Raw genomic sequence first — 26,381 nt, forward strand, 5'->3', positions numbered from 1 at the left:
CAAAGAGGATTCCGGAACCCCATCGCACAGCTTTGCCGAATTTGACATCTGCGGGTTTGATTGGTGAAAAGAAAATTCGTGTGAGATCGAAATAATGGCTGCAGCGACGAAATTTGGAATTATTGTAAGTAAATACCTTTTGAAAACATCCCACAGGTATTCCGGGCAACTTCCTGGGGCACAAGCATACAGGGGGAGTTGGTGGAAATGAAAATTTCACTGAGGGGTTTAACCTCAATGAGATTATGTAACTTCCAATGAATCCCTTCCAGGCTCGCAGCCTCAGCACTTCAGCGCCTGTGGCACAGCTCGTGAAGACCCCAGTGCAGGTGTTTGGCGTTGAGGGCAGGTATGCCACTGCCTTGTACTCTGCAGCTACCAAGCTGAAGCAGCTGGATGCCGTGGAGAGGGATCTCAATCAAATCCAGGCGGCTGTCCGTGGGAATCCACGAGTGAAGGAAAGTATTGCCAGTCCCATTGCACAGAGGCGAGATTTGGCTGCTGCCCTCAAGCAGACAGCTTCACAGGCAAAATTGGCCGATGCTACGTCCAACTTGCTGGAGCTGATGGCCGAGAATGGGCGTCTAAAGCGTCTCGATGGTGTTATTAACGCCTTCAAGACCATCATGGCAGCCCATCGTGGTGAGGTTGTCTGCGAAGTAATCACGGCCAAGCCACTCGAGGATGCGCAACGGAAGCAATTGGAGTCCTCCCTCAAGGCCTTCCTGAAGCCCAACGAGACCATCTTGCTGACATCCAAGGTTGATCCTACCATCATGGGTGGCATGATTGTTTCCATTGGGGACAAGTACGTGGACATGAGCATCTCCAAGAGGGTCAAGAAGTACACGGACCTCATCACCCAGCCGTGCTAGATATTTTCTTCTTCTGTCAACACTCTTGCACTTACGTAGTTCCCGGAAGGTACAACCAACAACCATCTCCCTGTAGGGTGGGATGTGTGTGTGGATGCCAGAAAAACAGTGTGAAGTGTACATGAAAATTTATTGGTAATAAATGTAATAATATTGAAAACGGAAAACTCAATATTCCACCAAATTGCATTCTCTTTTGCATTTTTTTTTCTTTATATTATTTATAAATTATAAAAAGAAATTTTATAATTCTCTATTCTTCGCAATGTTAAGAACTGCCTTGTAGAACTTGTCGGGGGTGTTGGGGCTTCTCACGTGCTTTTGCCTTCTCAATAATGTTGCGCGCGCGGGAAATTTACTTGCCTCGATTTTCCGGAAGAATTGGTTGAATTGTCCTACCACCACGAATTTGGCCCCATCCAATGAGACTGCAAAAGAAAAAAAATTACATAAGTCAGTAAATCCTGGAAAAGAAGAAAAGACAGAAAGGAAAACTTACCGCCAATGCTTCTCAACACGCCGACTGAGGGCAATCTTCTCGCCAATTTCCGTGCAAACGGGATTTGTGAGTGTAATCTTGGCCAAATCAGCTTTTGTAGCTGTCACCCTACCACCCGTACTGAGGGACCCAATGTTAACGAGAAGAATCTCCGATCGGGCCAACTTTTGCACCTTTGCCCCCTTCTTGTCACCCTCCATGCGTACACCGAGCAGTCGCTTGAGCAGATAGTACGAGAACTCGAGCTCAATAAAGATGTCCGGGAGTGCCCCAACAGCACCCAATACTTGACCCACAAGACGATCAGCTCGACACAGTGTTGGTTCAATTTTCGTACCAACCCCAATCAATCCACCGGGTACGGCAAATTGCAGCTCATTTTGCTCAGCAAACAATGAGACAATCTTGGAGAAGATTGGACGACACGTGAGCTTCCCATCGGAATCTTTGCTCACCAACCCGGGGCGAACTTCAATCTCCTGCCCAACTTTCAGCACACCCCGTAGGATGGATCCCCCTGCAACGCCACCCTTGAGATCATTCACCTCACATCCAGGCTTATTAACGTCAAATGATCGGATAACAATGAGACGTGGTGGATCCGTGAAGTTACGCTGCGGGATTGGAATCTTCTTCGTAATGTACTCACAGAGAACCTCAATGTTGTACTTGAGCTGTGCCGAAATTGGAATAATTGGTGCCCCCTCGGCCACTGTTCCCTGCACGAATTTCGTAATCTGCTCATACTGCTCCTTTGCCTGACTCTCCTTCACCAAGTCAATCTTATTTTGCAAAATAACAATTTGCTTCAGCTTCATAATCTCAATGGCGGCCAAATGTTCCGACGTCTGTGGCTGCGGGCATGATTCATTGCCGGCAATCAGGAGGAGTGCGGCATCCATTACGGCGGCACCGTTGAGCATTGTTGCCATGAGAATGTCGTGACCGGGGCAATCGACAAAGCTCACGTGGCGCACAAGTTGGAAGCGACCCGTGCATGCGGGCCGGAGACACGGGAAGCTATCGTCCTTGCTGCTACTGCCTGAGATGAAGCACGTTGGACGCAGACATTTGGGATTGTCGCACTTGTAGATCTTGGCATTTGCGTAACCTGCAATTCAAGAATTGAAGAAGGGTTTGTAATGGGAGCGAAAGTTTCGTACAGAACCGATTTATGACTACTTTCGACCCAAATCTATGATTTTGATCCTATTGATAGAATCCAAGTTTCTGAGGACCAAGAGGACGAATTGTTAAAAATAAAGATTTTAAGGAAAATGAATGAAAGTCAGAGACATATCATTGTACTTCATTAAGTATTTAATTGCCTCTAAACTGCTTGACCGATTTCAATGAAAGGAGTTTATCCACTCATTACACCGTTTAAAATTAATTTGTTAAGTAATTTGCTTTATTCGTTTCATTAATCATTAACATTTTTCTAAAAGGATTGAAGTCAATATTAACGCTTAAAAAAAGTCGCCATCTTTTTTTCCAAGCGATGTTTTTCCCAAATTTTCATATATTTTAAAGAATCTTTTGGGCGTTTTGGGCCGAATTTGATTAAAAAAAATTGAAGTCAGATTCAAGAAAGAAAATTTAAGAATTGACTTTGTTCAAATCAGATTAATTTTCTTTGAGTTATTAAACCATCTTGAAAGAAAAATCAACTTTAAGTTTCTGGTTTGACATTTCTTCAGTCAAGGAACTATCATTCCTGCAAGTTTCATTTCAATCGGTTAAAAAAGTCAAAAACTCTGCTTACTCTATTCAATTTAACCTTGTATTGAAGCCCCTCCCTCAGAAAGAACGTAAATCAAAATAAGTTAATAAAATTAATTTTAAAATGAAATTTAATAGAAAAAGAAGAAGAATCTGTTTTCTAAGAGCTCTGATTGGCTAATAAATTCGAGCAAAGCCCTTTCCATTGGCTATCCCTCACTTATAAGGATGAGTCTCGGTGCAAGATTTATTTGAACAGAGTTTTAAAAGCCTCGTTCTAGATTTTTCCCGGAAATCAATTTAAATATTAAAATGCATTAAAAGGTTTTATTTCATAATGGTATATTTTTCCTTATGATAAAGATTTGTTTATAAATTTATTTATAAACTACAAAACATGCTCATTTCTATTTTTGATTCATAAAATTCAATTCAAAATCAAAAAGAAAATTACTGGACTTTCAGAAAAATTTTTATTTCATAAATTTATTCATTTTTTCCTTAAATTTCTTTTAAGGATGCAGTACATTGTATCATCACGCAAAAAAAAGATTTTTTTCTAAACAAGAAAAAATTAACTTAATTTCTATGAACGAAAAAAAATCAACTAAACTAGAAAAAAATATGGCGCTTATTTTATAAATTAAGAAAATAATTCTTTCGTGCTCTCTTTGCTTTCTCTCTCAATTAGATTTATGTTGTTTTGAACCTTTTGAACACTAAAAGACGTATTGTCGGCACTTTTGTGATCCACAGAGACATTTCCCGAGTTGCTTCCCTTCACCAGAAACGCCTTTGATGTAGTCAAAGCTGAGCTCTTCCCCAGCCGGAATGCGACGTAGGGCGAAAAGGCAGAGATGTGGGATATTTGGATCGAGACAATTAACATAGACCGCCCAGACGCCACAATTGGGATCGCATGAATGATTAATGAAATGCGTGACGTTCCCATGTTCAATGGCATCCACGGAATAGGATTGTTCGGCACCATTGAAGTCCAGATCAAAGAGGTAGGTGATGCCTTTCTTGTCGTAGATCTCCCCACGAGCTTCTGCCTCGTCGTGTGTGATGATTTCCCCAACGTATTCCCCGATAAATTGACCCGGATAGAGGGTTTCGAGTGTCCTAACACCCCATCCGCGTCCATTGTCCGTCTTGAAGATACAAAGGCGAAATTTACGTCCATTCTGTACCACCCTGTTGGGGCATTCCTCGTCACATTTGCACCGTTTGTTGCACTCATAAATGGGGACACCCTCTTGCAATCGGAGACGTTTCTTTGTGTACGCAAACAAGGAAGATCCTGACATTTTGCCACAACACTGTGTCCTCCCGTTGCATCCATCTTCGCATTCGCACCCAATTAGGGGATCATCGGGAATCTCAATGGTTGGAGAGAAACTTTTTGTGATGTAGTGAAAATTCGTTGGGGGCTTCTCAAGATCCACCTCATTGACAACCACAATCTTCCCGGCTGAATCAATGCGATTTAGCTCATTTTGCCACTCCTCCAGGGCCTTCAGTTGTTCCTCACGCTCATCATTGAGCTTTTTGAGCTCTAATTGCTTCAACACAACACCAGACATGTGCCTCGTTAGTTTGGCATTCCGTGTGCCACTGAGACGATGAAGAGCAAGCAAAATGAGATAACTATCGAGGAGGTATCCATCGTACTTTGCCAACTTCATCAACATTGTTTCATTCTTTGGTTGTTTCGTTTGAACTCCTGCATCCACCACGTCTGCTGCCTTTTCAGCCTCCTCCTTAATCTCCTTCACAATCAGCTCAATTGTCTCATGCTTTGCCTGCAATTCACCATCCAACCATTCATCAAATACCCCACATGCCCTCATATGATCCAATGGCTCCCACGTATTCCTCTTCTCGGCATAACCCAACCATTTAACATTGAAATGGGGAATCTTGCCGATGACATTCACCTCACGCACCGCTTCCACGGTGTATGATGCCTTATCCTGTGTCTTTTTCCGTGCATTAATCTCCTGTAGCACCCCCCGGGGCACCTTGTCGCGCATTGGACTCTCAAATGGTGAACCTCTACTATATCTCACCCTCTTTGCCGATGAGCAACTACTCATACTGCTCGATCGCCGCCTTTTGCCACGCTGCAGGCACTCTGGGAAATTTTCTTTGAGAAATTCCCGCAATTTCTCTGACGATGTGGTCAGTTCTATGATTCTATCATTCGGAATGCGCTCTGTAAACACAAATAAGTCGCGGAATTAACCATTTTTGCTCTTTTTTCTTCGGCAATTTTTTATTTTCTTTCCACTTCCGGGGAGCTTTTGTTCACAAATTGGGCATGATTTTCACGTCAAAATAAATTAAATAAAAAAAGAATAAATTAAGTTAAAAAAAAGAAATAAATTAAAGAAAAGAAATCTGTGTGAAAGACAGCCCCTCATTGTCTACAAAAGTCCTTTTAGTGGCATTGACTTTATCAAAGGTTTCTCAACATTCCAGCGACCAAAATTTGTGCCACAATTTGCGCATTTGCCACTATTATTGAAATTTTTACAAGAAGGACCAATTTTTTCAAGCAGGATCCAACGAAAATAGCTCGTGAGGAATTTTTTTTTCTAATAAGATTGGTAAGTTCTTCTTATAAAATCTCAACAAGTGTCTTAAATTCACATAAATCTGAACCATATTGAGATAAAGCATCGAGAGCACAAAATTATTGATTCAAAATAATCCCTTTAAATTACAATTTGGAGAAAGTTGGGACAAGATCCGCGAAAGGGAGGCAGCAAGAAAGAAGGTCAAAGAACTTACCCAACTTAATCGTGATATTCCTCTCCAATTCATTCTTAAAACGAACAGTCTGCACACCCGAAATTGCCTTCACCACTGTTGATTTCCCATGAGCTACATGTCCAATTGTTCCGATGTTAATTGTAGCCTGCCGTGAGATAACTTCCGGCGACAGTGGCGTCAATTTTGTAATGTCCTGCAAAAAGGGGATTTTACAAACAATTCATCATAACCTCACTTTTACACCCAGCTATTGCATCAGCTTTGCAAAATAAACCTCCGCAGTGGCATCTTCTGCACCATCCACTCTCCCGGAAGTTCTTTTGGCAAATTCTTCAGTGTTTTTGTCGGTATTTCCAGGTAAAATTGTGAAAATGCCACGTGCAAAAAATGCCAACGCCGCCCAAATGGAGGGAACCAAAAATTCATCTCAACTTTCCACGAAACTTACCAGCTGGGACAAGTCTTGTTTATGCAAATTGGGATTTCCCGTTGTTTGCCCTTCTGTTGTTGCCATGATTGTACTATTTTGCACGGAATTTACAGCAGAATTCGATTAACTTTGCAAAAGCAGCGAAATCACTTTCTGAGATCCACTCAATGTAACTCCGAAAATTCGTAATGGCCGTCTGACATTTCACTCCGAAACCCCGTTGAGGCGCGCTTTTCGGAAAATTTGGGCATTTCGGAAATTTACGGAAAGGCAAAATTTCAAAATTAACGGTCGATTTTATTCAAAAAATGTTCATTTCCGGAAGTTATGAGGTTTCAAGATCCCTGGCCCGCTTCCGGATCATTTCAACTTTCCGACGTTTCTCTTTGTCTTGGCGCTTCTTTGTGAGATCCCGGAATAGTTCAACCCCTTCGCGATCCTCAATTTGCCTCTGCATCATCCTCAATCCGTAGTAATTCATCCCAATCATATCCCGAAGTTCCTGTACAACTTCCTGTAGCTTCTTTATCATCTTCTTGATGTCACGATAGAGCACATGATTCGCCACAATTGGTTTTTGATGGATGCGAAAGAGGAAGAGCACTACCTTGCAAATTAATTCCGTCTGGTCACGTCGCTTATCTGCCAGGGTGTAGATCTTCCGGATGATTTCACAAACGGATGTGAAGGGCAGTAGGAGGAGGGATTCTTCGAGATCACTTGCACGAATGTGGGAGATTGTAGTGAGGAGAAAATCCGCTGAATTGGTCACTTCGAAGGCTCGCATAAGTGGATGGAGCTCCTTGTCCTCACTTGCGTCAAATTGATTCCCAATCTCTAGGCATTCGAGAATGGATTCTGCACCCTTTTCCGCTCCGACGGTTTTCTTCGAGGGAAGCTTGAGTCCCGGCATCCCGGCCACGGTGGATTCATCCCCCGTTGCGAGGATTCTATTCTCAATCTCTTCTCGTTCCTCCTCCTGAGCATCCTCCAGAACTATGGGCTCATCGGTCTTCTCGAACAATCTCACCACACGATCTGACCCAGCTGACACAACGAGCATCCCATTGGGGCTCACGGCAAGAGCATTGGCTTCACCAATGTGATGGGCAGGAAGTGTGGAGATTTTCTCGAATGTATCAGCATCCCATTCCTTGATCTTCCCATCGCGTCCGCATGAGAAGAACATGTGAGTGTGTGGGATGAATTGCACACCCAGAACGGAGTCATCGTGAGCAAAGAGAGATTTGTGGCAATCCCCAAAGTCCAATCCCCAGATCTTCACATTCCTATCTCCGGATCCGGTGACAATGAGGGTGGAATCGTGTGAGATGTCCATGCAGGTGACGGGAAGTTTGTGCCCATAGAGGGACAAGTAGAATTTCAGGGTGTCCCGGAAGAAGATCTTCACGGTGGAATCCAGCAGAGCACATGCGAGGTATTTATTGTTTGGCGAAATACGGACACACATGACAGCCTCATCGAGCTTCAGGGTGTTCCGGTGCATCAATGACAACACCTGGGAATTACTTTCGGGATCCTCAATCAATTCATACGACCACATCTTGACGGTTTTGTCTCCGCCGGCAGAGAAGCAGCCTTTGAGGTCGGGCATTGGGCACATTGACCACAAATCCTTCAAATGGGCAGGAATTGTCTCCACAATGACTCCCACGACAATGTTGACAATCACCAGTTCTCCTGTCTTCAATCCTAGCAAGACATGACGATCTCCTGGCACGAAGAGTGAGCACAGAATAGCTCCCACATCGAGTGTCCGGATGCATTTGAGGGAGTCTGTGTTCCATACTTTCAGCGTATCCCCACTCCCTGTGACAATGGCCAGATTATCCGAACTGAAAGCCACACTCTTGACTTCCGTGTGATGCCCAATCTGCGTTAGGGAACGAACTTCCTTCGCTTCGGCATTCTTTTCCTTCACATTCAATGAGAAGAGTTTGATGAAATTACTCGAGGATGTCACGACAACACGAAGTTCTCCATTTGTACCCATCAGGAGGTCGAGTCCACGTATTTTGCACTGTGTCCGGATGCTCGGGAGCTTCTTGACCTCATCGAAAAAGCTCACTTCGGGTTTCTTCTCCCCCACGGCTTCCACAGAGAGTTTCTTGAGGCGCTTTGTGAGCCTCTTGAGAGCTTCTTCGGGTGTGCAGAAGTAGAACAACTCCACCTGATTGTCCGTTCCGTGGCATGCCAGGACACTCCCTTCCTGATCACTGGCCAGGGCCACTGTACGACCTTTTCCACTGCGCTGAATCACCCCCAATAGCTTCACCTGCACTGGGTTCATTGCTTCACTCTCAAAAGCCCCCAAGTTGGCTGTATCGACGTCTTCTTGGGTATTCGGGGTAACCCGGTGAACACTCAGAGTGCTCTCAGAGGAACCACTGACGAGTAATCCGCCCCGGAGGAGTGCCAATGCCCAGACTTCTGTGCTGTGATCCACGAGAGTTTTGAAGCAATTTTGCGTTTCAATGTCCCAAAATTTGATTTGCATATCCTTCGAGGAGGACACAATAACCCTTCCGGTAGCATCGAGAAAGTGAGCGTCGGTAATGGGACCCCGATGACCGCTAAGGCGACACAATCCCGCTTCTGCAACAACATCCAGAACCACGAGATCTGTATCCAAACCACCTGTGAGGAGTTTCATTCCGCTCGAATCGTACCTCAGGCAGCTCACGGCTGTCTTGTGTACGACAAAGGAGGCAGCTGATTGCCGGGAATCCATCTCGAAGATCTGAACAGATCCATCGGCGTATCCCACGGAAATGTGAAGATTATCCGGACTTGGGTTCAAGCATGTTACTTCTTGCTTTTCATTTGATATCTCCAGAACTTTCTCTCCAAGCCTGCAGAGAATACAAGAGCATACATTTAGTATTTTTCATGAAAATCCCGGAAAGATTGATTGACTAAACCTAACCTCAAATCCCAAATCAGGAGCTTTTCAGCTCCTCCCACGGCTACATATCTCCCCTGAACTCCTTTCACAGTGACAAAGGAAGCATTGGGACGAGGGCTGACGACGATATTAAAAGCTCCAGCTGGTTTATAAGCCAGATATTGCTTTGTGAGTCCCATCGTGAGACTCCGCGCTGCTTCCGGTTTTCAATCACTTTCGCGCGAGTTTTATAAAGATTTTTTTCACTTTAATGGAATATTTTGCAATTTTCTCTACAAAATAACTTTTAAATTCTATTTAGAACTTTATTCACACTTAAATTAATTAATTTTGATGGAATTTTAATTGATAAAAAACAGCATGGATAAAGTTCGTGCAGTTCGTGCGTGAAAACAAATAAAATGACATTTTCGGAAAATTTCCGGAAGACCATGTGCGCTGTCAAAATTTCCTGGAAATTGCTGGCAAATAAATCTCGCAAAGTCGGCATAAATTGCATCATTTATCCAGTGAAAGTACGTGATAAACGGTAATCCCAGAGTGTGTGATGCAATGGAGCGTGTGCCGGAGAATATAAATTTTCCCGAGGAGGAAGAAAAGATCCTTGAGTATTGGAAGAAGGAGCGCTGTTTCGAGAAATGTCTGCAGCAATCGAAGAAGAAGCCCAAGTATGTGAAGAAAATTCTTTAAATTCTCGGAGTAAGTTTGTGAGATAAAAATGTTAATTGCCTGTCTTTAGGTACACGTTCTACGATGGGCCCCCATTTGCCACGGGACTCCCGCACTATGGGCACATCTTGGCGGGAACAATTAAAGACGTGGTGACACGTTACGCCCACCAGCAGGGCTACCACGTGGACAGGCGCTTCGGGTGGGATTGTCATGGGTTGCCGATTGAGTATGAGATTGACAAGGTGCTGGGAATCCGTTCGCCGGAGGATATCCTCAAGTTGGGCATAAAGAACTACAACGATGAGTGCCGGAAGATTGTGATGCGATATGCCAATGAGTGGGAACAAATCATTGGGCGTATGGGAAGATGGATTGACTTCAAGAATGACTACAAGACCCTCTACCCAACGTACATGGAGACACTCTGGTGGATCTTTAAGCAGCTCTACCAGAAGGGACTTGTCTACAAGGGGGTTAAAGTTATGCCTTACTCAACAGCTTGCACAACGCCCTTGTCGAACTTTGAATCCGGTCAGAATTACAAAGAAGTCCAAGATCCAGCTGTTACGGTGACCTTTCCCATTGTCGATGACCCCGATAAGGCTGTAATGATCGGATGGACAACCACCCCATGGACACTTCCGTCAAATCTATCCCTCTGCGTGCATCCTGATCTCGAATATGTCCGCGTGAAGGAAGTCTCCACGGGACGTGTGATTATTCTCATGGAAGCCCGTCTAGAGGCTGTCTTCAAGTCAGCAAAGAGCTATGAGATCCTCGAGAGATTCCCCGGGAAGAAACTCGCCGGATTGCGCTATCAACCACTCTTTGATTACTTCCTGAAGTACAAAGATGTTGCTTTCCGGGTTCTCCTGGATGACTATGTAACTGAGGAATCCGGTACGGGGGTCGTTCATCAAGCACCCTACTTTGGTGAGGACGATTACAGGGTTTGCCTGGCTAATGGAGTGATAACGCGTGATCAGGAAATCATCTGTCCTGTAGATGCAAGTGGACGATTCACGGATGAGGTGAGAATTTCCCAAATTTTTTGTTTTCTTCTCAATTAACTGAAAGAGAATAATTTTGCAGGTTAAAGACTTCCGCGGGCAGTACGTGAAGGATGCTGATAAGAACATCATTGCGATGCTGAAGAAGATGGGGAGGCTGTATCATGCTGGAACAATGAAGCACAGTTATCCATTTTGTTGGCGCTCAGACACCCCGCTCATCTACAAAGCCGTCCCCTCGTGGTTCATCCGTGTTGAACATATGCCCGATCGTCTCCTCAATGCCAGCTCCCACACCTACTGGGTTCCGGACTTTGTGAAGGAGAAGCGTTTTGGGAATTGGCTACGAAATGCCCGCGATTGGGCAGTGAGTCGTAATCGCTACTGGGGCACTCCCATCCCAATCTGGCTCAATGATGACGGGGAGATTGTCGTGATTGGGAGCATTGAGGAGCTGTACCAGGAGTCAGGGGTTCGTGTGACAGATCTCCATCGAGAAGTTGTCGATGGCATTGAGATTCCGTCCAAGAAACCCGGTGGGAAGCCACTGAGGCGCATTGATGAGGTGTTTGACTGCTGGTTCGAATCGGGTTCAATGCCTTTTGCCCAGCTACACTATCCCTTTGAGAATGCCGATGATTTTGACATGCGCTTCCCGGCGGATTTCATTGCTGAGGGCATTGATCAGACACGTGGATGGTTCTACACGCTTCTTGTCATCTCAACGGCTCTCTTCGATAAGGCTCCGTTTAAGAATTTGATTGCAAATGGACTGGTGCTGGCAGCTGATGGGCAGAAGATGTCAAAGAGGAAGAAAAACTATCCGGATCCAATGGAGGTGGTTCACAAGTATGGGGCTGATGCACTGAGGTTGTACCTCATTAATTCCCCCGTGGTTAGAGCGGAGAATTTGCGTTTCAAGGAAGATGGGGTGAGGGATATTGTCAAGGATGTCTTCTTGCCGTGGTACAATGCCTTCAGGTTCCTCTATCAGAACATTGAGCGTCTCCGGAAAGAGGATGGTGTGGAGTTTGCCTACGACAGCACACGGAAGGCAGACAATGTTATGGACATTTGGATTGTTTCCTACAAGGAGAGTTTGTTGGAATTTGTTGCGTCAGAGATGAAGGCCTACAGGCTGTACACGGTCGTGCCGAGGCTGACAAAGTTCATCGATCAGCTGACCAATTGGTACGTGAGGCTCAACAGGAGGCGGCTAAAGGGGGAACTCGGCAAGGAGGATTGTTTGATCTCACTCAATACTCTCTACGACATCCTCGTGACAATGGTGAAGATGATGGCACCCTTTACGCCCTTCCTCACGGATTTTATGTATCTGAAATTGAAGGATCTCAGCCCCGAGGAGCAGGGTGAGAGTGTCCACTACCAGATGATGCCGGTAGCCAATAGGACACGCATTGACAGGAAGATTGAGCAAAGTGTCAGCAATATGCAGAGTGTTATTGAACTCGGACGCATTTTGCGTGATCGGAAGACTATTCCGGTGAAGTATCCTCTTCCGGAGATTGTAATCATTCACCCCAATGAGGAATATCTCGAGGATATCAAATCCCTGGAAGAATTCATCGTGGGTGAGCTGAATGTTCGCAAAATGATTCTAAGTAGTGATCGTGAAAAGTATGGTGTGTCGATGAAAGCAGAGCCGGACTTCAAGGCGTTGGGACAGAGGCTCAAGACGGACTTTAAGGAGGTCACTCAAGCTATTCGTCAGCTCACTGATCAGGAAATCCAGGAGGGCATAAAGAGGGAATTCTTTGAAATATCAAAGCATCGTATTGAAGTGGATGAGTTGCGATTCCTCGTCCAGGTGGCTGAGAATCACAATCAAGAGCAACGCTATGAGGCACAAACGGACAACAATGTCCTCATTCTTCTCGACACGAATCCCAGTGCGGAGCTGCAGGAGGAGGGTCTTGCGCGTGAAATAATAAATCGTGTGCAGAAACTGAAGAAGAAGGCGCATCTCGTACAAACGGATCAAGTGCTCGTCTTCTATTCCATCCTCCGGGATCCCGAGGGGACCGTTGAGAAGGTAGCGCATGAGCACAACAAATTCATCGAAGCGGCTATTAAGAGTAAATTCGCCATGGATGATCTCACGGCACCCAATCAATTCCCCGAGATAATCAGCGAGAGCTCCGACATCAAGGGGGCACAGCTTATGCTGAGAATTGTAAATCCCAGTGGGGAGTATCAACCACCAAGTACGAAGGTGCAACTTGTGGGCTTTCGATCGCGCTATGGCCCTTCCCGCGATACCGCAACCATCTTCCTCCAGAATGCCAAGCGGGAGACAATCTCCCTGGAGCGTCTCCGGGAGGAAATAGCCATTGCATTTGGGCTCTACGGATTGCCATTCAAGGTCCGTTTCGGGGGGAAAGATCTCGTGGATCCACTAGCGGCCAGTGGGAAGATTCTCAGCGTGGAGAAGTGAAGATGAAAAACAAAAGAAATCCGACCAATTACGGAATGAAATAATTAAATTAAATGGAATGAATTACAAGTTGATTTGAATTAATTAAATTATTTTTTTTATTCATTTTGTTGTTGAACTGTTGGGGGTGGTTTCTGCTGCATTGCAACTGCGCATCCACACACAGGGTGAGCATAAAGTGGTCTGTTGGTTCTGCTGGAGGGAGGTTGATGATACAGAGAAGTAGGACAAGGGGAAGGAGGAAGGGATGATGGATTAATTTGTAATTGAAAAGGGGAGGAGGGTGTGGCGTTTTCTAAACCATTAAGTTTTAATCTTTTTTTTTTTTTCAATAAAAAGTTGATAAAAAGTATTCAAAAATAGAATGAATAAAATATCAAAAATCTTTCTAAAATAAAAAAGGAGTAGATTCTGATTAAAAGCTTTTCTTTTCTAACAAATTAAAAGTTTTTTGTAAGGCATTGGGTGAAATTCATTATAGTCATACAGACTTCCTTAAGAAAGACTTAAGTTTTCTTAAGTTTTTTAAGAGAGAAACTAAAGATTTCTTAAGTAAATCGAGAGAAAAATGGATATTTTTGATGTTTTTTTTACAAATTTAGATGCCCGAAAACGACTAGAAAAAACATCAAAAATTGTACATTTAGCCCAATTTAGGCTTGACTGAAGAAATCTTAAGTTTTGCTTAAAAAAACTTAAAAATCTTTAATTTTTTTTATGAGATCCTAAGTTTTGTCTTAGGGAATCTTATTAAAACTTTAGTACATTTTTAAGAAAACTTAAAGAATCTTAAGAAAATGTAAGTCTGTCTGACAAGTGAATTTCACCCATTGACAGAGGCAGTTCTCAAATAGTTATATTGTGATTCTATAAAAGAAAACAAAGAATTCGCTGTTCAAGAAAACAGTCAGAATGAACTTTCAATAGCCTTAAAAAAGGATTTTTTTCAAAAACTCGTTGAAAGAAAGAAAAAAAATATCAAAATCTTATAAGATTTTTCTCAGAATGCCAAAAATCTTATAACTGTCGAATTGTACGAAAGAAAAGAAAAGATTTATATCAGAATTTACCCCAAAGTTTAGAAAAAGTTAAAAATGAATAAACTATTTAAAGTCTTTAAAACTTCCTTTTCAGACTATATTTCCCTACCTGAATAGAAAATTTATTTTAATGGTTTTTTCGGATATTAATTTGCTTGACTACTTCCACCCCAGGCTTCCCTATTACTGGCAACCTTGCAATTTCTTCTTGCATTTTGCATGAGGTTTCGTTAAAAAATATTTATACAAAAATTCTCACGGTCTTTTGGCAAAAAATAATTAAAACAATAAAAAAAAATATTTTAAAGAGTTTAAAATTTAAAAAAATCCTCGGGAAGTTCACTCACCCCTTTGTCCTTTGGGAAAGCCACAGAGCGCAATTTCTCATGCACCCTGTAGCTGTGTGAGGAGAAAATCAATAAGTGTGCCCTCTCATCTCTTTGGTGGAGCGAAGAGCGCGTGAGTGGTGTGAGTTTGCTGCGGGTGATGCTGAAAAAATTCCCGTGATCTGATAGTTGCTGCGTGAGCTGTGTGTGTGTACCCAGGAGATGACCCAGTACCCAGAGGGTGTACCCGAAGGTGACGATTTATCCACGGAATCCGTGGAAGTACTCCGTGAGCGGCTGAATACGATGAAACAGATCATGTCGGACCGGAAGGCGCAGCAAACGAAGAATCCTCGCGATGATTTCTGGACAAAGCCCCAAAAGGTCAGCATTTTGTTTTCCCTTTTTCCCTTGTCCGGAAGTTAATTTTCATCTCTCGGTCTCTCTCACCGGTAGTGTGGCTCTGGCATCATTGATGGCACCTTCTTGAGTATTGCCTTTGGCGGAGCTCTCTGTGTCATCGTCACGGTGTCCATCTACGCCTTCTACAACCTCTACCATGCAATCCTCAAGAAGTTCCCTTCGCACCATACAGAATTGTAGGCGCTCAAGCTTTTGGAAAACTTCCCCAAGCCTCCCAACCCCCAGGAAGAGCATGAAAATGGGGCACAGAGAGTTTAAAGAAAGAGAGAGAAAAGCTCATTTTGTGGTTTTCAACCGACTCAGTGTGTATTTTCCTCGATACAGTTTTTTGCGATATAGCTAATTATATACCAATAAATATTATATACTCACTTGATTGAATTACATACAAATAAAGGTCAATATATATACAAAAAAAATTATCCTCGACCCTTCATATTCGCCCCCCTTCTCTACTAAATAATAATTAAATCATCTCGCCCCCGCAGAGACGAGGAAGACGCAAAAAAACAATACTTTTTTAGTCCAAAAACAGATCTCAATCACATTCAAGATTAAATCTAAACCTCTTTTAATACACACCCCCCTCTCATTCCTCCTCATCTTACTTAGTACGTAATATTCAATAAAAATTGTATAAAATCGCAGAGATTTTGTAATTTGTCTCTTTGATATATCAATGATGATTTTTACTGATTGTAAATTTTTCTTTTCTTTAATTTTAATATACAATTTTCAGTTCAATTGATTCCCTTTTCTCTTCAAAAGTTTCTTCTTATTCTTTTATAACTGGGAAAAATTCCTCATGGGCTACATCGCAGATTTTTTTATCATTTATATAATTTGTAAAAATTCCTACTAAATCCTATTAAAAAAAAACCGACAATTTATTCTTTTTATCAAATTTACTTTAAGCGAAAGAAAAATAATTTTTCGTGGTAGAAAAAGAGACGTTTTTAAGGCAATTTAGTTCCACGTTTCGCTTGTTTTTCAAATCGTTTTTTTTTCCTTTCTTAGTATTTAGATAAATTCGACAAAGTTTGCTGGAAATTGACCTGTGCGACTTCTGCATTCACCATACATCCATTCTGAGTTTATTTCATGCAGAACATTGACTATTTCGCCCTCCTAGAAGAGAGAAAAAAAACCAACAAAAACCAAAAATTAATTTCATTTTAAATCAATTTTCAAAAGCTTTTCAGAGAAAATCCTCCCATTTGTAGAAATTATTAATAAAATAATTAAATACATGATAAAAAAAATAAATTCACGAGATCTTCTCTGCAAAGGTGTGAAGGGTAATTAATTGGCTCACAGTTCGTTGTTTTTTTCTGTTTCTTTTTTTTTTCAGTGGGATTACAGTGAGAAAATAAAATTCCCATAATTCACTCACATTGCCAATTACAGAGTTAAATACGTGAAGTTAATTTGTAGAGACAATTGAGAAGCAATATACATCGTGTTTAGAAAGAAAAAGAACTTTTATTATTTTGTAATTTAACCTCAGACGGTGAATTAATTTTTGAGGATGATTCTGCACAAGTTGCCTCGCAAAATTGATATCAAATGAGATTTTTTTTAAATTCCAATACTGGGACTTGACCTTCTTCCATGAAACACGGAATAAACATAATCTTGTAAAAATAAAAAAAAGAAATAGAAAAAAGCAAAAAATAGCCAAATTAAAAATTAATAGAATTGGTACATATTTGCTTTAAAAATTAAACAATATCATCATCTTGAGTCTTTTAAAATGCATGAAACATTCACGCTGATGTTTAATGCATTTAAATACATTAACCTTTTCACGTCCACATGAAACATTCGATTTATTATAACGATATTTATTCTGTGGCTACCGTCAGAAGGAATTTCTCAGTTGAAACGTCTTCTTTCGATTCTTGTTCGTAAATTTAACGCATTTCCAACTACGAAAAACTCAATTGTATTAATTTAAAATCAAGAAAAGAGAATATTTCACGTTTGGGTCAGCGTATGACCCAATGAACGCGAAAGGGTTGTTTTTTTGAAAGGGCAAACAATTACGTAAACTTTATGTTTTTCGTTTCTTTCAATTCATGAAGCATTTTTGCTTATGTTTTTTTTTTCTATGAAGCATCACGATGTTTCTTTTGTGATTCATACATTGAAAGAGATATAATATTGACGTCATTTGTTGTATTTTTCTATTAGATCTTTGCTACCTTTTACTAGTTAATTCCATTGGAAAAAGATAAGTTTGAAGATTTTTATATTTTTCTCTTAATCTTTCACATTTTTTTTAATGTTTGACTCGATTGTTTATCAAATGAGAGTTTTGCCCATGATTTATGAAATCTTGTTCACTCAAAGTCATCAAAAGAAAACTCTTTTTTTCCGGCAATTCTATGATAAAAAGTTTGAACTAATGCTATCTGTCAATAGTCAAAAAAGTCGAGTTAGGATTGTCTTACTCGGAGTTTCACTTTCGTGTTTCTTGTTTGTTTAAAGAGCGCCTATGAAACATTACAGTTGAAACTTTTTTTTATACTTTAACCTTTCTAAAGCGATTCTAAATATATTTCAAAAGATGAATTCATCAATTTAGAAGTCATAATGTCCTGAAAGATGACTAAATTCAACACCGTATTTAGGAAATACATTGTATCAATGTTATACTAAAATTGCATCACTCGGCAAATATCTAATTAAATTAGCACTCAATTAGCGCGAGACATCTTCCACTTGAAGAAGTTCCGTACTAGAGCAAGACACTCCAGCAAAGTTAAATAAACTTCTTAAAGCAATTCTCAATGTGAATTCATTGGGATTCATTGGCGTACAAACAAAAGTATCAGAATGTTTGCAAAGAAAAAAAAAAACAAATAACATCCTCCCACATATAAAAGATAAATTTCTTGCATTCCCAATGATGATTTTCAATGCAAGAATTATGCTTTGTTGATGAAATTCTTGTTAAATATTCAGTGAAGAAATTCAAATTTTGCAATGCTCTAAATAAAACAAAAATAATATTGATGAGATTATCTTGTTGTATTGGTCAGTTCTCTTGTCTTGTGTGCTCTCATCGCTAGTATTTCCGCGACATAATACAACTTCTTTACCACTTCGTAAAACAATCACAATGCACCAGCAGTCTCTATAATTTTCTCTCTCACGCAGTATTTTATTTTATTTTCTGACCTAATTTCTCATTCTTCTGCACACACACAAAAAATGTATAAAGTTGGGGCAAAAAAAGTGATGTGCAGTTGATAAATGTGAAAAGATTGCAAATGAATCCAACTGTGACACCAACATACAACGCATAATATCATGAACAACAAAGAAGTACTTGAAGCGGAAAAGTCCGGAGGAAGGAAATCCTTGAATATTCCCTTCTTTTATCGATAAATAATTAATTTCTTACAAAAACAAAAAGATTTTCAATAAAACTCACCCTTAATGTTAAATCCTCTGGCACTTCTGCCGTAAAGTCGTAGAGAACACGAGCTTTACGTGATGTATTTGCAATTGGAGCACTCTGCTTGGCTACAGGTCCATTTGTAGTAGTAATTTGTTGCGTTTTGGATTTTTCCTCCTTCAGTGGCACACGAATTTCAATAAAATTAATCGGAAACATTCCCTCACAGCCCCTCTTATTCCTTCCATACATCCATTCGGTGTCAATTTGTCTCAGTAGATAAATTTTCTCATTTTCCTGAAAGAACAAAAAGGGGAAATGAATAAAGGAAATTGCGATAAACTTTGCAGGAAGTTGGTTGCATTTTAAATCACTTTGTGAACTTTTTTTCTCTTCATTTAATTCAATGCATGCTTGTTTCTTATCACTGTGAGTTTATGAGCTTTTCTTATCAATTCATTGTGAATTTTTTTGTAGTCGTTGCAAAAATGAATGAAAAAAATGTCTAAAAATGAATTAATGAAGAGAAAATTTCATTTTTCTGATAAAAATTAATTATTTTTGGGGAAAATATAACAGAAACTGTGAAAATAGGCTCAGATTTTAATTTAATAATAATCAAAGAAGCCTATTCAATAGTTTTCGTGGCATGTTTTGAATCTTATTGATGAAACATCAACGCAAATGTTTCATTCATGCATTTAAAGCGGAAAAACTACAATTTTGACGTCATTAATTGCAATTTTTCGAGCAGTTTCTAGTATTTATTTTATTTTATTTATTTAATTGATAGAGGGGTTGCACTCAAAAATTTGTTGATCCTGATTATTTCATCAAACAAAACTTCTTGAAACTTATATCAGCATAATCTATCAAACCAATCTAATAGTTTTGATGGACGAAGGTCGGCTAATTAAGCAGAAAATTAACCGATTAATCATTTAACCAATTAAAGATAATTTTAAGCCCCAATTCCTTATTCATGTACCGTTGAATAAACTCCTTTTCAAATGTATCTCTCTATTACAATTTTCTTCTTAAAAGAATTATTGAATTTTTAGGGGTTATTTTGTAATTTTACCCGACTCTCCCGTATTGTATTCTTTCAATTCAATAAATAAATCAAAATATAAATGCCTTGAAAAGCTCATAAATCCATTTGCATCGTGTTATTGAACAAATTATTCCACTAAATCGTTCAATTTTCTCAAAAACTAAACAAAAGATTAAAAATTTTCTAATTGAATTCAAAACTTTTCAAACTATTTTCCATTCTCTCGTGAAAAACTCACGCGATTGAGCTTAAAGTTCCTTCGTACAAATGTTACAAAATGAAGCTCAATAAAAAGAAAATTTCAACGTAAGCACCTAATGAGAAAATTGCAGATAATGGCGACAATTTGACCCAATCAATTTGAAATATAGGTCAAGAGGTCAATTGAATCCTTAATCGCAATTTAAGACAATTCCCTCCGCCTTCCACCTTATTTTTTTTATTTCCGTGGCACAGAAGCTCATTGACCTCAACTGTAAATTAGTAAAGTATTTTTTTTTTATTTGCTCAATAACTTTTTGTTGATTTTTTGAGTGCTTCCCGAATGATTCGTAATAAACAAAAAAAGAGAGAAATATTGCGCCTTCAATATTCTTTTAGTTTATGTGGCGCGTATTGTACAATGTGTGATTTATGACCTCTAGCGAAATCGTTAAATTGTTCAATTTCCTCATCAAAGCGCCCAAAGGAATAATATAGACGAACTGGAGACTGACTTACTCTGAAATTCAAGTCACCCACTTCCTCCGTCTCAAAATTGTACAATGCGATGCCATAGCTCTCCGTCTCGTCGGTGTCGTCGAGATAGAAGGCTGGCGGGGGCGGAGGTGGTGGACACGTTGGCATCGGTGGCGATGGACATGGATCATCGAGGCTATTGCTATTCTCCTGCTGGAAAACTTCCTTCATCTTCATTACACTTTGCCCCACATTTGTTCTACTTCCCGCCAATCCCATTATTGGTTTGGGTGCAATTGTGGGCTTAATAATTGTCGGGGCTGCAATGCTGGGTGTTGGTGCAACGAGAGTTTTCCCATTGCACAGGGGATCATCGAATTTTGTTGTTGTACTCCCCGCAGCGCCCTTTGCGTGATGGCTTCCTGAAGAATTGAGGCTGTAGAAGGAGGACGAGCCGGCCAAAACGACGGGCTTCTGTGCTACAGGTGGACGAATTTTTGGTCCCACATAATTCTGGCAAACAGGTGGCGATGTGAATGGATCTGATGTATCCCCCCAGGCGTCACGATTGGTCTGCAACACATCCGCAGAGGCAAAATCATCTTCAAAACCACTCTCAGCTTGTGAAGAATGCCCATTGTTGGGTGAATAATTCGAGTCTGAGCTGAAGCTGTCGACACTGACACAGTCACTGTTGGATTTTTGGGTGAATGTCGGTGAACTTGGTGGTGAATTGAAGTCAATTAATTGGACATCAGTACTGGAAGTTGCTGATTGATTTCTCGTTGACGCCGGCGGTGGTTGGATCTGTAAATACACACAACCACGTAATTATTATACTCTTACATTACACTCTGTCTATCCATGAAGTTCAAGGTGAATAACGTTAGAGAACAGGTTGAGGAAATTCTTAGCAGAAACTATAAGGGGCGTACACAGAAATCTATTCAATTCAAGATAAATTTATCTTTATATTCAAAGAATATTTTTAAAAAAATTCAGGGGGATGCCCAACCCCGAGAAATCAGTACTTTTAGTGAGGCAGCAGGTTCTTCCGATCAAAATAAGGGATCAGTTTGCACAATTCCACTTGCAATCGAAAGTACATTTAATTAAGTAGCTCTCGGTTGATCCCTTCTCATCATCGAAATAACATTATTAATATAAAAAAAGTTAAAGTGTTTCTCGGGAATCGGTCGAGATTGAGCGAGATTCGAGAATTCCTCATACATTTTGTTCAACAAAAAGTGATTTTTCTTCACTGAAAATGAGGTTAAACCATCCCCTTGAAAAAATTGAAAAAAAAACTGATATCTAACATTTAACGTTTGCTTTTGAACGTTCGACGTTTCTTTTCCACAGTTTGACATTAATTTTAGAATATTCGATGTTTCTTATCAAACGTTTGACATTTTGCTATGATTCTTTTTTATCGTTTTACGCTTCATTTTTTTTTAACTTTGACATTTATTTTCTTACGTTTGAGATGTTTTAAAATGATTGGAATTTATTTTAAACATTAAAGTATTTTGTTATACCGTTTGAAACTTTTATTATAACGTTTGAAGTTTGTTTTTTGATGTTTGGCATTTATTTTTCTTGTCAAAACGGCCCTAAGCACCAGTTTCCAAAGAGTCCAAAGGTTGAAATAAATTATTTTATTCATTCTTGTCAAAATGTTTGACGTTTTCTGTCAAAAGTTTGAATGTTTTATTTAGCATTTAACGTTTTTTGCTATGATTGAACATTTCTTGCATAATGTTTGACGTGTTCTTCTTCAGTTTAACTTTTCTTACCTAACGTTTGACGTTTATTTCCATTAGTTTGACATGTCTTGCCCAACAATTGACGTTTACCCTCTAAAGTTTGACATTTTCTCTCTAAATTTTGATGTTTCTTGCCTAACGTTTGAAAATCTCCTTCATTCTTTTGCTTTAAAATACTTTTATTGATTTCTAAACAAAACCCTGAACGTCATGAATATTAAGATCGTTTAGACACACCAATACACTTCCTGACTACGCCACTGACAGACACAATTCCTTAAAAAAACCAAAGTCAAGCTTAAGAATTTTATTTTTTTTTTAAATTTGGAAATTCCAAAGTTTTATTACAAAGCAGAAATCACAGAGCTAAATGAGATTTTGAAGCTACAACGCAAGACGAAAAAAAAGCCGTCTCTTTATCAAACCAACAGAGTAATTCCACTTCAAAAACTCCAAAACTTTCCCATGAACATTAAAGACACAACACTTATCATTGTCAAAGAGCGCGCGCGACATTTTACGGTGCCCCAGTAAAGAGAGTGAATCTCCTCACATTTAAAATAAAAGTTTTACGTAAAAATAAACTGCAGAGAGGAAAAAATATACAACATAAACAAACACTGATTAACAAACCAATTCAACATACGTAACATAACTCGGAGTTGGTGTAGTATATGCGCGAGTTCATCAAAAGCAATTAAATGTTGTTTGATAGTGGAAAGAAATATTTATAATTCATTTTTTTTCTTCTGCACTCTTCTCTCCTCACACCCCTTGATTTATTTAGTATTTAAATGGCCTTGCTTTTGGTTTGTATTTGTTATACATTTTTGTATGGAAACACGGCGTTTTCGCAGGCATTTTTCCTCCGTATATATACACTTTCGCTGAATTTTTAGTAAACGCACCTAAGAAATTCATTTTTTTTTTCACTAATTGCCCGACACATTGCTTTACAAAAGTATAACTCATTTCCTCTTTCTTCCCCCACTTTTACAACTCAACAAAAAAAAAACATTTCTTTTCTTTTTCTCTCTCGAAATTTGACTGTGAAAATCCCCACAAACACTCTTTGATAAAAATCACGCAAAGTGCCAGAGAGATCACAAAGAGTATGATTATTATTTTTGAGACTTTACAGCTGAATTGTGAATCATTTTTTTGGGTGAAAACACAACAGAGGGGAGTTGAAAAAAATCCACAAAGTGGAAAATGTTATTTAAAAGTTCTCTCATTCATTGTCGTGATAAAGTGGTTTCAAAATAAGTAAACACCCATTCATTGATTAAAACCTCGTAAACGAAGTATTTAGGAATGGTTTATTAATGGAATCAGAGTTGATCATTTAAGATTTTTTATTTGGAAATTTGTGAGAGAAATTGTTCCAAAAGACTTTACACTGAAGGTCCTCCTTTAGAAGAGGTCGAAAAGTCAAGGAAATTTTGCAGAATTGAATGCAATTTAGGCAAACAAGCAAAGTTAACATAAACCTGGCACTTTAATTAACAGAATATTTACTCCTAAACTACTTCATTAATAACTCAATCAACTTTGATTTACAAAATTTACATCACAATTTCACTTTGAACTCAAAAATAAAGAATGTTGTTTTGCTTACCTTTGGCGGTGGTAACTTTAGTGCCCCAATATGAGGCCCAGCAGCTGATCCCGTTGGCGGCGTCTTTGCTCTACGCCCCGTAGCTCCGAATAAATTGGACAGGATATTCACCGACTGTGGCTGTCCGCTCTTCTTCAGCGGTGGCTTTGTTGATTTAGGCGGAGGTGGTCGCGGCGGTGGGATCTTCCGTCCATTCCCTACACTTCCTGCGTGACTAACTCCCGCCGCGACGTTTGCTGCCATGTCGAATGGCGAATCATCCCAGTCTGTTGTGGGTGTGTACCGCAACTGTGACGCTCCCGAGGAACGTTGCTGTGGGGGTGCCGGTGCTGGTCGTGACGGAATCGTCATTCTGTTTTGCGCAAACAGACACAGAAAAAAACTCTAATTAGGAAAATGCCCGTTGAGTTCTTTTTTTCCTCCCAAAAAATACAAAAAAAAATTCCCCAAATTCACTTCTATTTGCTTGATTAATGAGAAATCACATTAATTTCATATTTTCACGATTGTGAAGAAGGTATGCAGGATAGACGTGGTGGAAGGGAATGAAATAGTCTATCAGTAGAAAATCCGTGCTATTAATCACGAGAAAGGCGCGATAAAACAATGTGTGGGAGTGTGTTGAGGGTAGAAAAAAAAATATCAAAACATGGTCAATTTTCCTGATAAGGTGGTAAATGATGAATCAGAAAATAGTGATAAATACAACAGAATTTTTTCTTCACGGCACCTGTTTCCGTCTTATCTTACAAAACATTTTCTTATCAAATAAAATCCATCGAGGTTCTATTTCTAGATTTTTCTGTGCAAAATAAATAAATTGAATAGAATTGATTTAATGTTTTATTGAAAATGCAAACAATGACGTCATCATTGTGTTTTGTCTGATACAACTGTTACAAAATGCATGAAACATTCACGCTGATGTTTCTCCGATGACTTTTGATAAACAAACAATGCTGACGTCATTGTTCTCATTTTTGGTATTTTTTCTCAATTTCTCCCAGCTGATCTTAGTAAAAAAAAAAAGAAAGTTGTCTATAACAGTTTAAAGCCAAACTAGCTAAAGATCCTTTTAAAGCTTTTAAGGTTTAATTAAATCTAACCTAATGGAATTTCGTTACTTTTAATTTAAAGAGAAATAGTTTATGTTGTAAAAATCTACATATTCTGCGAAAGACCTTCGAAACAACAAAGAATAATTAGACACATTATGTATATGACTCCCCAATATATTCATTAAATTCTTCAATTCAATTACGCAAAATTCCAAGAAAAATTTTATTTTTCACACGAATTTGCATGGAGATACTTTGCCCTTCTCCATAGCTATACTCTGTAGCAGCGACCCTCCCACAGTCTATTGCCCTCCTCTGGTATTATTTCTATGTGTCTTTTCTTGCTTGCTTCCTTTCCGGGCGTCCAGAGAAGGCGATAGAACTGATAGCGTACTACGAAGGGGCGTGAAAATAAAAAAAAAACTTCCCATGAATTGTTTTTTGCGCACAAATGCGATAGCCAAGGCTCCGTCGGAGTGTTTTTTATCAGAAAATGCGCTCTTCGCGCAGCTTTGAGCTATGCAAATGCACATTTTCGATGGTTTTTGTGTGTTCATTTTATCTAAATAACCAGACTCTGATGTAATTTCATCTCGTGGGGCGAATGTGTGAATATTATAAATTTCTCTCTCTTGGCGTGTCATGCGTTGAAAATCAAATGAGAAACAATGAATGAATTTTATTGTTAATCGGCCTGGCTTCTCATTAACCCAGTAAATGTGAGATATGAAATCAATCTGTTGCTCATCCAACTGAAACTCCCACAATGCTTTTCATTTCATTGAGAATTCCCCACATCTTTGCTGAATCTTTCAGGATTACGAGACAGAGGAGACCTTGAGCGAGAATTCCTTTACATTCCACCTGCATTCCTGAAGCAAGAGGAATTTTCTTCATTGCCCAAAGAAGCTCCTCCATGAAGAGGCTTTGCGAAGAAAAATCAGTCACCGGAACAGAAACAACAGTGCTCACGGAGTTCACTCGCGTCTCCCCAAGTGGACGGTTTGGATTTCTCGCAATTACTTGTGGAGGTTTCCGCCTCTTATTTAATAAAGAAAAAAAAATGAAATATAAAGAGGCAAAAGCACTTCCACTTTCGACACAATTGCATTGCTCCGTGTGCGTAGTACCGCATCTGACCATGATTCACAACCAGCCCAATTTGTGCGTAGAGACACACACAGAGCTTTCGCAGGAAACCTTGTCCGAATGGGGGCACCCATCGTGTGGGGATTACGTTTTTTTTTATTGTTTCTTCCCCCCGTTCGTAAGAATAAGAACGTAATTTCTTTCGAACCTGCTTTCTCGTTTCGTTTTCTCAGCAATTTTCTGGCCTTTCTCGCAATGGAACGCACAAAATAACTTCTTCACACACAGCACTGGATACTTTTGCACCTTTTTGCCACAATTTGATATGCAAGAGTTGTGGAAAAACACGGAAAATTTGCGAGAAGAAAAATAAATCGCACCACAAAGCAACTCAAATTTTTGACGTTATGTACTTTTTTTTCCCCACAAATAAAACTCTTATTGTGGTAGACATGGGCTATGGACATGGCAACGGAAAATCCTATATGATTCCTATATGCTAAAAAAAACACTAGACCAATTCCGCAGACAATAGTGAAGTGTCTTGAGGAAGTAAGCG

The 26,381-nt window shown here is 39.8% G+C and overlaps 6 protein-coding genes across 7 annotated transcripts; 3 read left to right on the plus strand and 3 right to left on the minus strand.

Annotated features, from left to right (window-relative positions):
- LOC129794868 (ATP synthase subunit O, mitochondrial) lies at positions 1-1,059 on the plus strand. The gene is made up of 2 exons (XM_055835772.1): positions 1-124; positions 273-1,059. The coding sequence occupies exons 1-2, from the start codon at positions 95-97 to the stop codon at positions 873-875; spliced, it is 633 nt and encodes a 210-aa protein (XP_055691747.1). The 5' UTR covers positions 1-94; the 3' UTR covers positions 876-1,059.
- On the minus strand, positions 987-6,508 carry LOC129794822 (eukaryotic translation initiation factor 2 subunit 3). 2 transcript variants are annotated; one of them, XM_055835706.1, is made up of 4 exons: positions 6,323-6,505; positions 5,893-6,067; positions 1,375-2,485; positions 987-1,303 (listed from the first exon to the last, which is right to left on the minus strand). In XM_055835706.1, exons 1-4 carry the CDS (start codon positions 6,386-6,388, stop codon positions 1,231-1,233), a joined length of 1,425 nt encoding a protein of 474 aa, XP_055691681.1. In that variant the 5' UTR covers positions 6,389-6,505; the 3' UTR covers positions 987-1,230. The 2 variants fall into 2 exon arrangements, with proteins under 2 accessions (XP_055691681.1, XP_055691670.1); XM_055835695.1 differs by lacking the exons at positions 987-1,303; positions 1,375-2,485 and adding an exon at positions 3,422-5,314 and having other exon boundaries at positions 6,323-6,508.
- A 72-nt stretch (positions 6,509-6,580) lies between these two features.
- Positions 6,581-9,702, minus strand: LOC129794813 (WD repeat-containing protein 3). Its single transcript, XM_055835684.1, has 2 exons — positions 9,252-9,702; positions 6,581-9,177 (listed from the first exon to the last, which is right to left on the minus strand). Exons 1-2 carry the CDS (start codon positions 9,407-9,409, stop codon positions 6,630-6,632), a joined length of 2,706 nt encoding a protein of 901 aa, XP_055691659.1. The 5' UTR covers positions 9,410-9,702; the 3' UTR covers positions 6,581-6,629.
- LOC129794802 (isoleucine--tRNA ligase, cytoplasmic) lies at positions 9,638-13,456 on the plus strand. Its single transcript, XM_055835673.1, has 3 exons — positions 9,638-9,898; positions 9,970-10,933; positions 10,995-13,456. The coding sequence occupies exons 1-3, from the start codon at positions 9,783-9,785 to the stop codon at positions 13,365-13,367; spliced, it is 3,453 nt and encodes a 1,150-aa protein (XP_055691648.1). The 5' UTR covers positions 9,638-9,782; the 3' UTR covers positions 13,368-13,456.
- Positions 13,457-14,683: 1,227 nt separating this feature from the next.
- On the plus strand, positions 14,684-15,575 carry LOC129794893 (uncharacterized). Its single transcript, XM_055835809.1, has 2 exons — positions 14,684-15,117; positions 15,190-15,575. The coding sequence occupies exons 1-2, from the start codon at positions 14,956-14,958 to the stop codon at positions 15,334-15,336; spliced, it is 309 nt and encodes a 102-aa protein (XP_055691784.1). The 5' UTR covers positions 14,684-14,955; the 3' UTR covers positions 15,337-15,575.
- LOC129794841 (SH3 domain-containing protein 19) lies at positions 15,436-26,280 on the minus strand. The gene is made up of 5 exons (XM_055835741.1): positions 26,031-26,280; positions 23,676-24,027; positions 20,334-21,098; positions 18,596-18,856; positions 15,436-16,284 (listed from the first exon to the last, which is right to left on the minus strand). Exons 2-5 carry the CDS (start codon positions 24,024-24,026, stop codon positions 16,177-16,179), a joined length of 1,485 nt encoding a protein of 494 aa, XP_055691716.1. The 5' UTR covers position 24,027; positions 26,031-26,280; the 3' UTR covers positions 15,436-16,176.
- Positions 26,281-26,381: the final 101 nt, after the last annotated feature.

The sequence above is a fragment of the Lutzomyia longipalpis genome, chromosome 1 (genome assembly GCF_024334085.1).
Source record: "Lutzomyia longipalpis isolate SR_M1_2022 chromosome 1, ASM2433408v1".
Lineage (NCBI taxonomy): Eukaryota > Metazoa > Arthropoda > Insecta > Diptera > Psychodidae > Lutzomyia > Lutzomyia longipalpis.

Bases quoted from the DNA above. Each gene is read 5' to 3' on its own strand.
- LOC129794868 (XM_055835772.1), top strand. From the start codon at position 95: ATGGCTGCAGCGACGAAATTTGGAATTATT. The intron at 125-272 runs GTAAGTAAATAC...AATCCCTTCCAG, and splicing joins CGACGAAATTTGGAATTATT to GCTCGCAGCCTCAGCACTTC.
- LOC129794822 (XM_055835695.1), bottom strand. From the start codon at position 6,388: ATGGCAACAACAGAAGGGCAAACAACGGGAAATCCCAATTTGCATAAA. The intron at 6,068-6,322 runs GTAAGTTTCGTG...CCCTTTTTGCAG, and splicing joins AACAAGACTTGTCCCAGCTG to GACATTACAAAATTGACGCC. The intron at 5,315-5,892 runs GTAAGTTCTTTG...TTGTGTTTACAG, and splicing joins GAATATCACGATTAAGTTGG to AGCGCATTCCGAATGATAGA.
- LOC129794813 (XM_055835684.1), bottom strand. From the start codon at position 9,409: ATGGGACTCACAAAGCAATATCTGGCTTATAAACCAGCTGGAGCTTTT. The intron at 9,178-9,251 runs GTTAGGTTTAGT...TATTCTCTGCAG, and splicing joins CTCCTGATTTGGGATTTGAG to GCTTGGAGAGAAAGTTCTGG.
- LOC129794802 (XM_055835673.1), top strand. From the start codon at position 9,783: ATGGAGCGTGTGCCGGAGAATATAAATTTTCCCGAGGAGGAAGAAAAG. The intron at 9,899-9,969 runs GTATGTGAAGAA...GCCTGTCTTTAG, and splicing joins CAATCGAAGAAGAAGCCCAA to GTACACGTTCTACGATGGGC. The intron at 10,934-10,994 runs GTGAGAATTTCC...ATAATTTTGCAG, and splicing joins GTGGACGATTCACGGATGAG to GTTAAAGACTTCCGCGGGCA.
- LOC129794893 (XM_055835809.1), top strand. From the start codon at position 14,956: ATGACCCAGTACCCAGAGGGTGTACCCGAAGGTGACGATTTATCCACG. The intron at 15,118-15,189 runs GTCAGCATTTTG...TCTCACCGGTAG, and splicing joins TCTGGACAAAGCCCCAAAAG to TGTGGCTCTGGCATCATTGA.
- LOC129794841 (XM_055835741.1), bottom strand. From the start codon at position 24,026: ATGACGATTCCGTCACGACCAGCACCGGCACCCCCACAGCAACGTTCC. The intron at 21,099-23,675 runs GTAAGCAAAACA...GTGTATTTACAG, and splicing joins TAAAGTTACCACCGCCAAAG to ATCCAACCACCGCCGGCGTC. The intron at 16,285-18,595 runs GTGAGTTTTATT...TCTCTCTTCTAG, and splicing joins CAGAGGATTTAACATTAAGG to GAGGGCGAAATAGTCAATGT.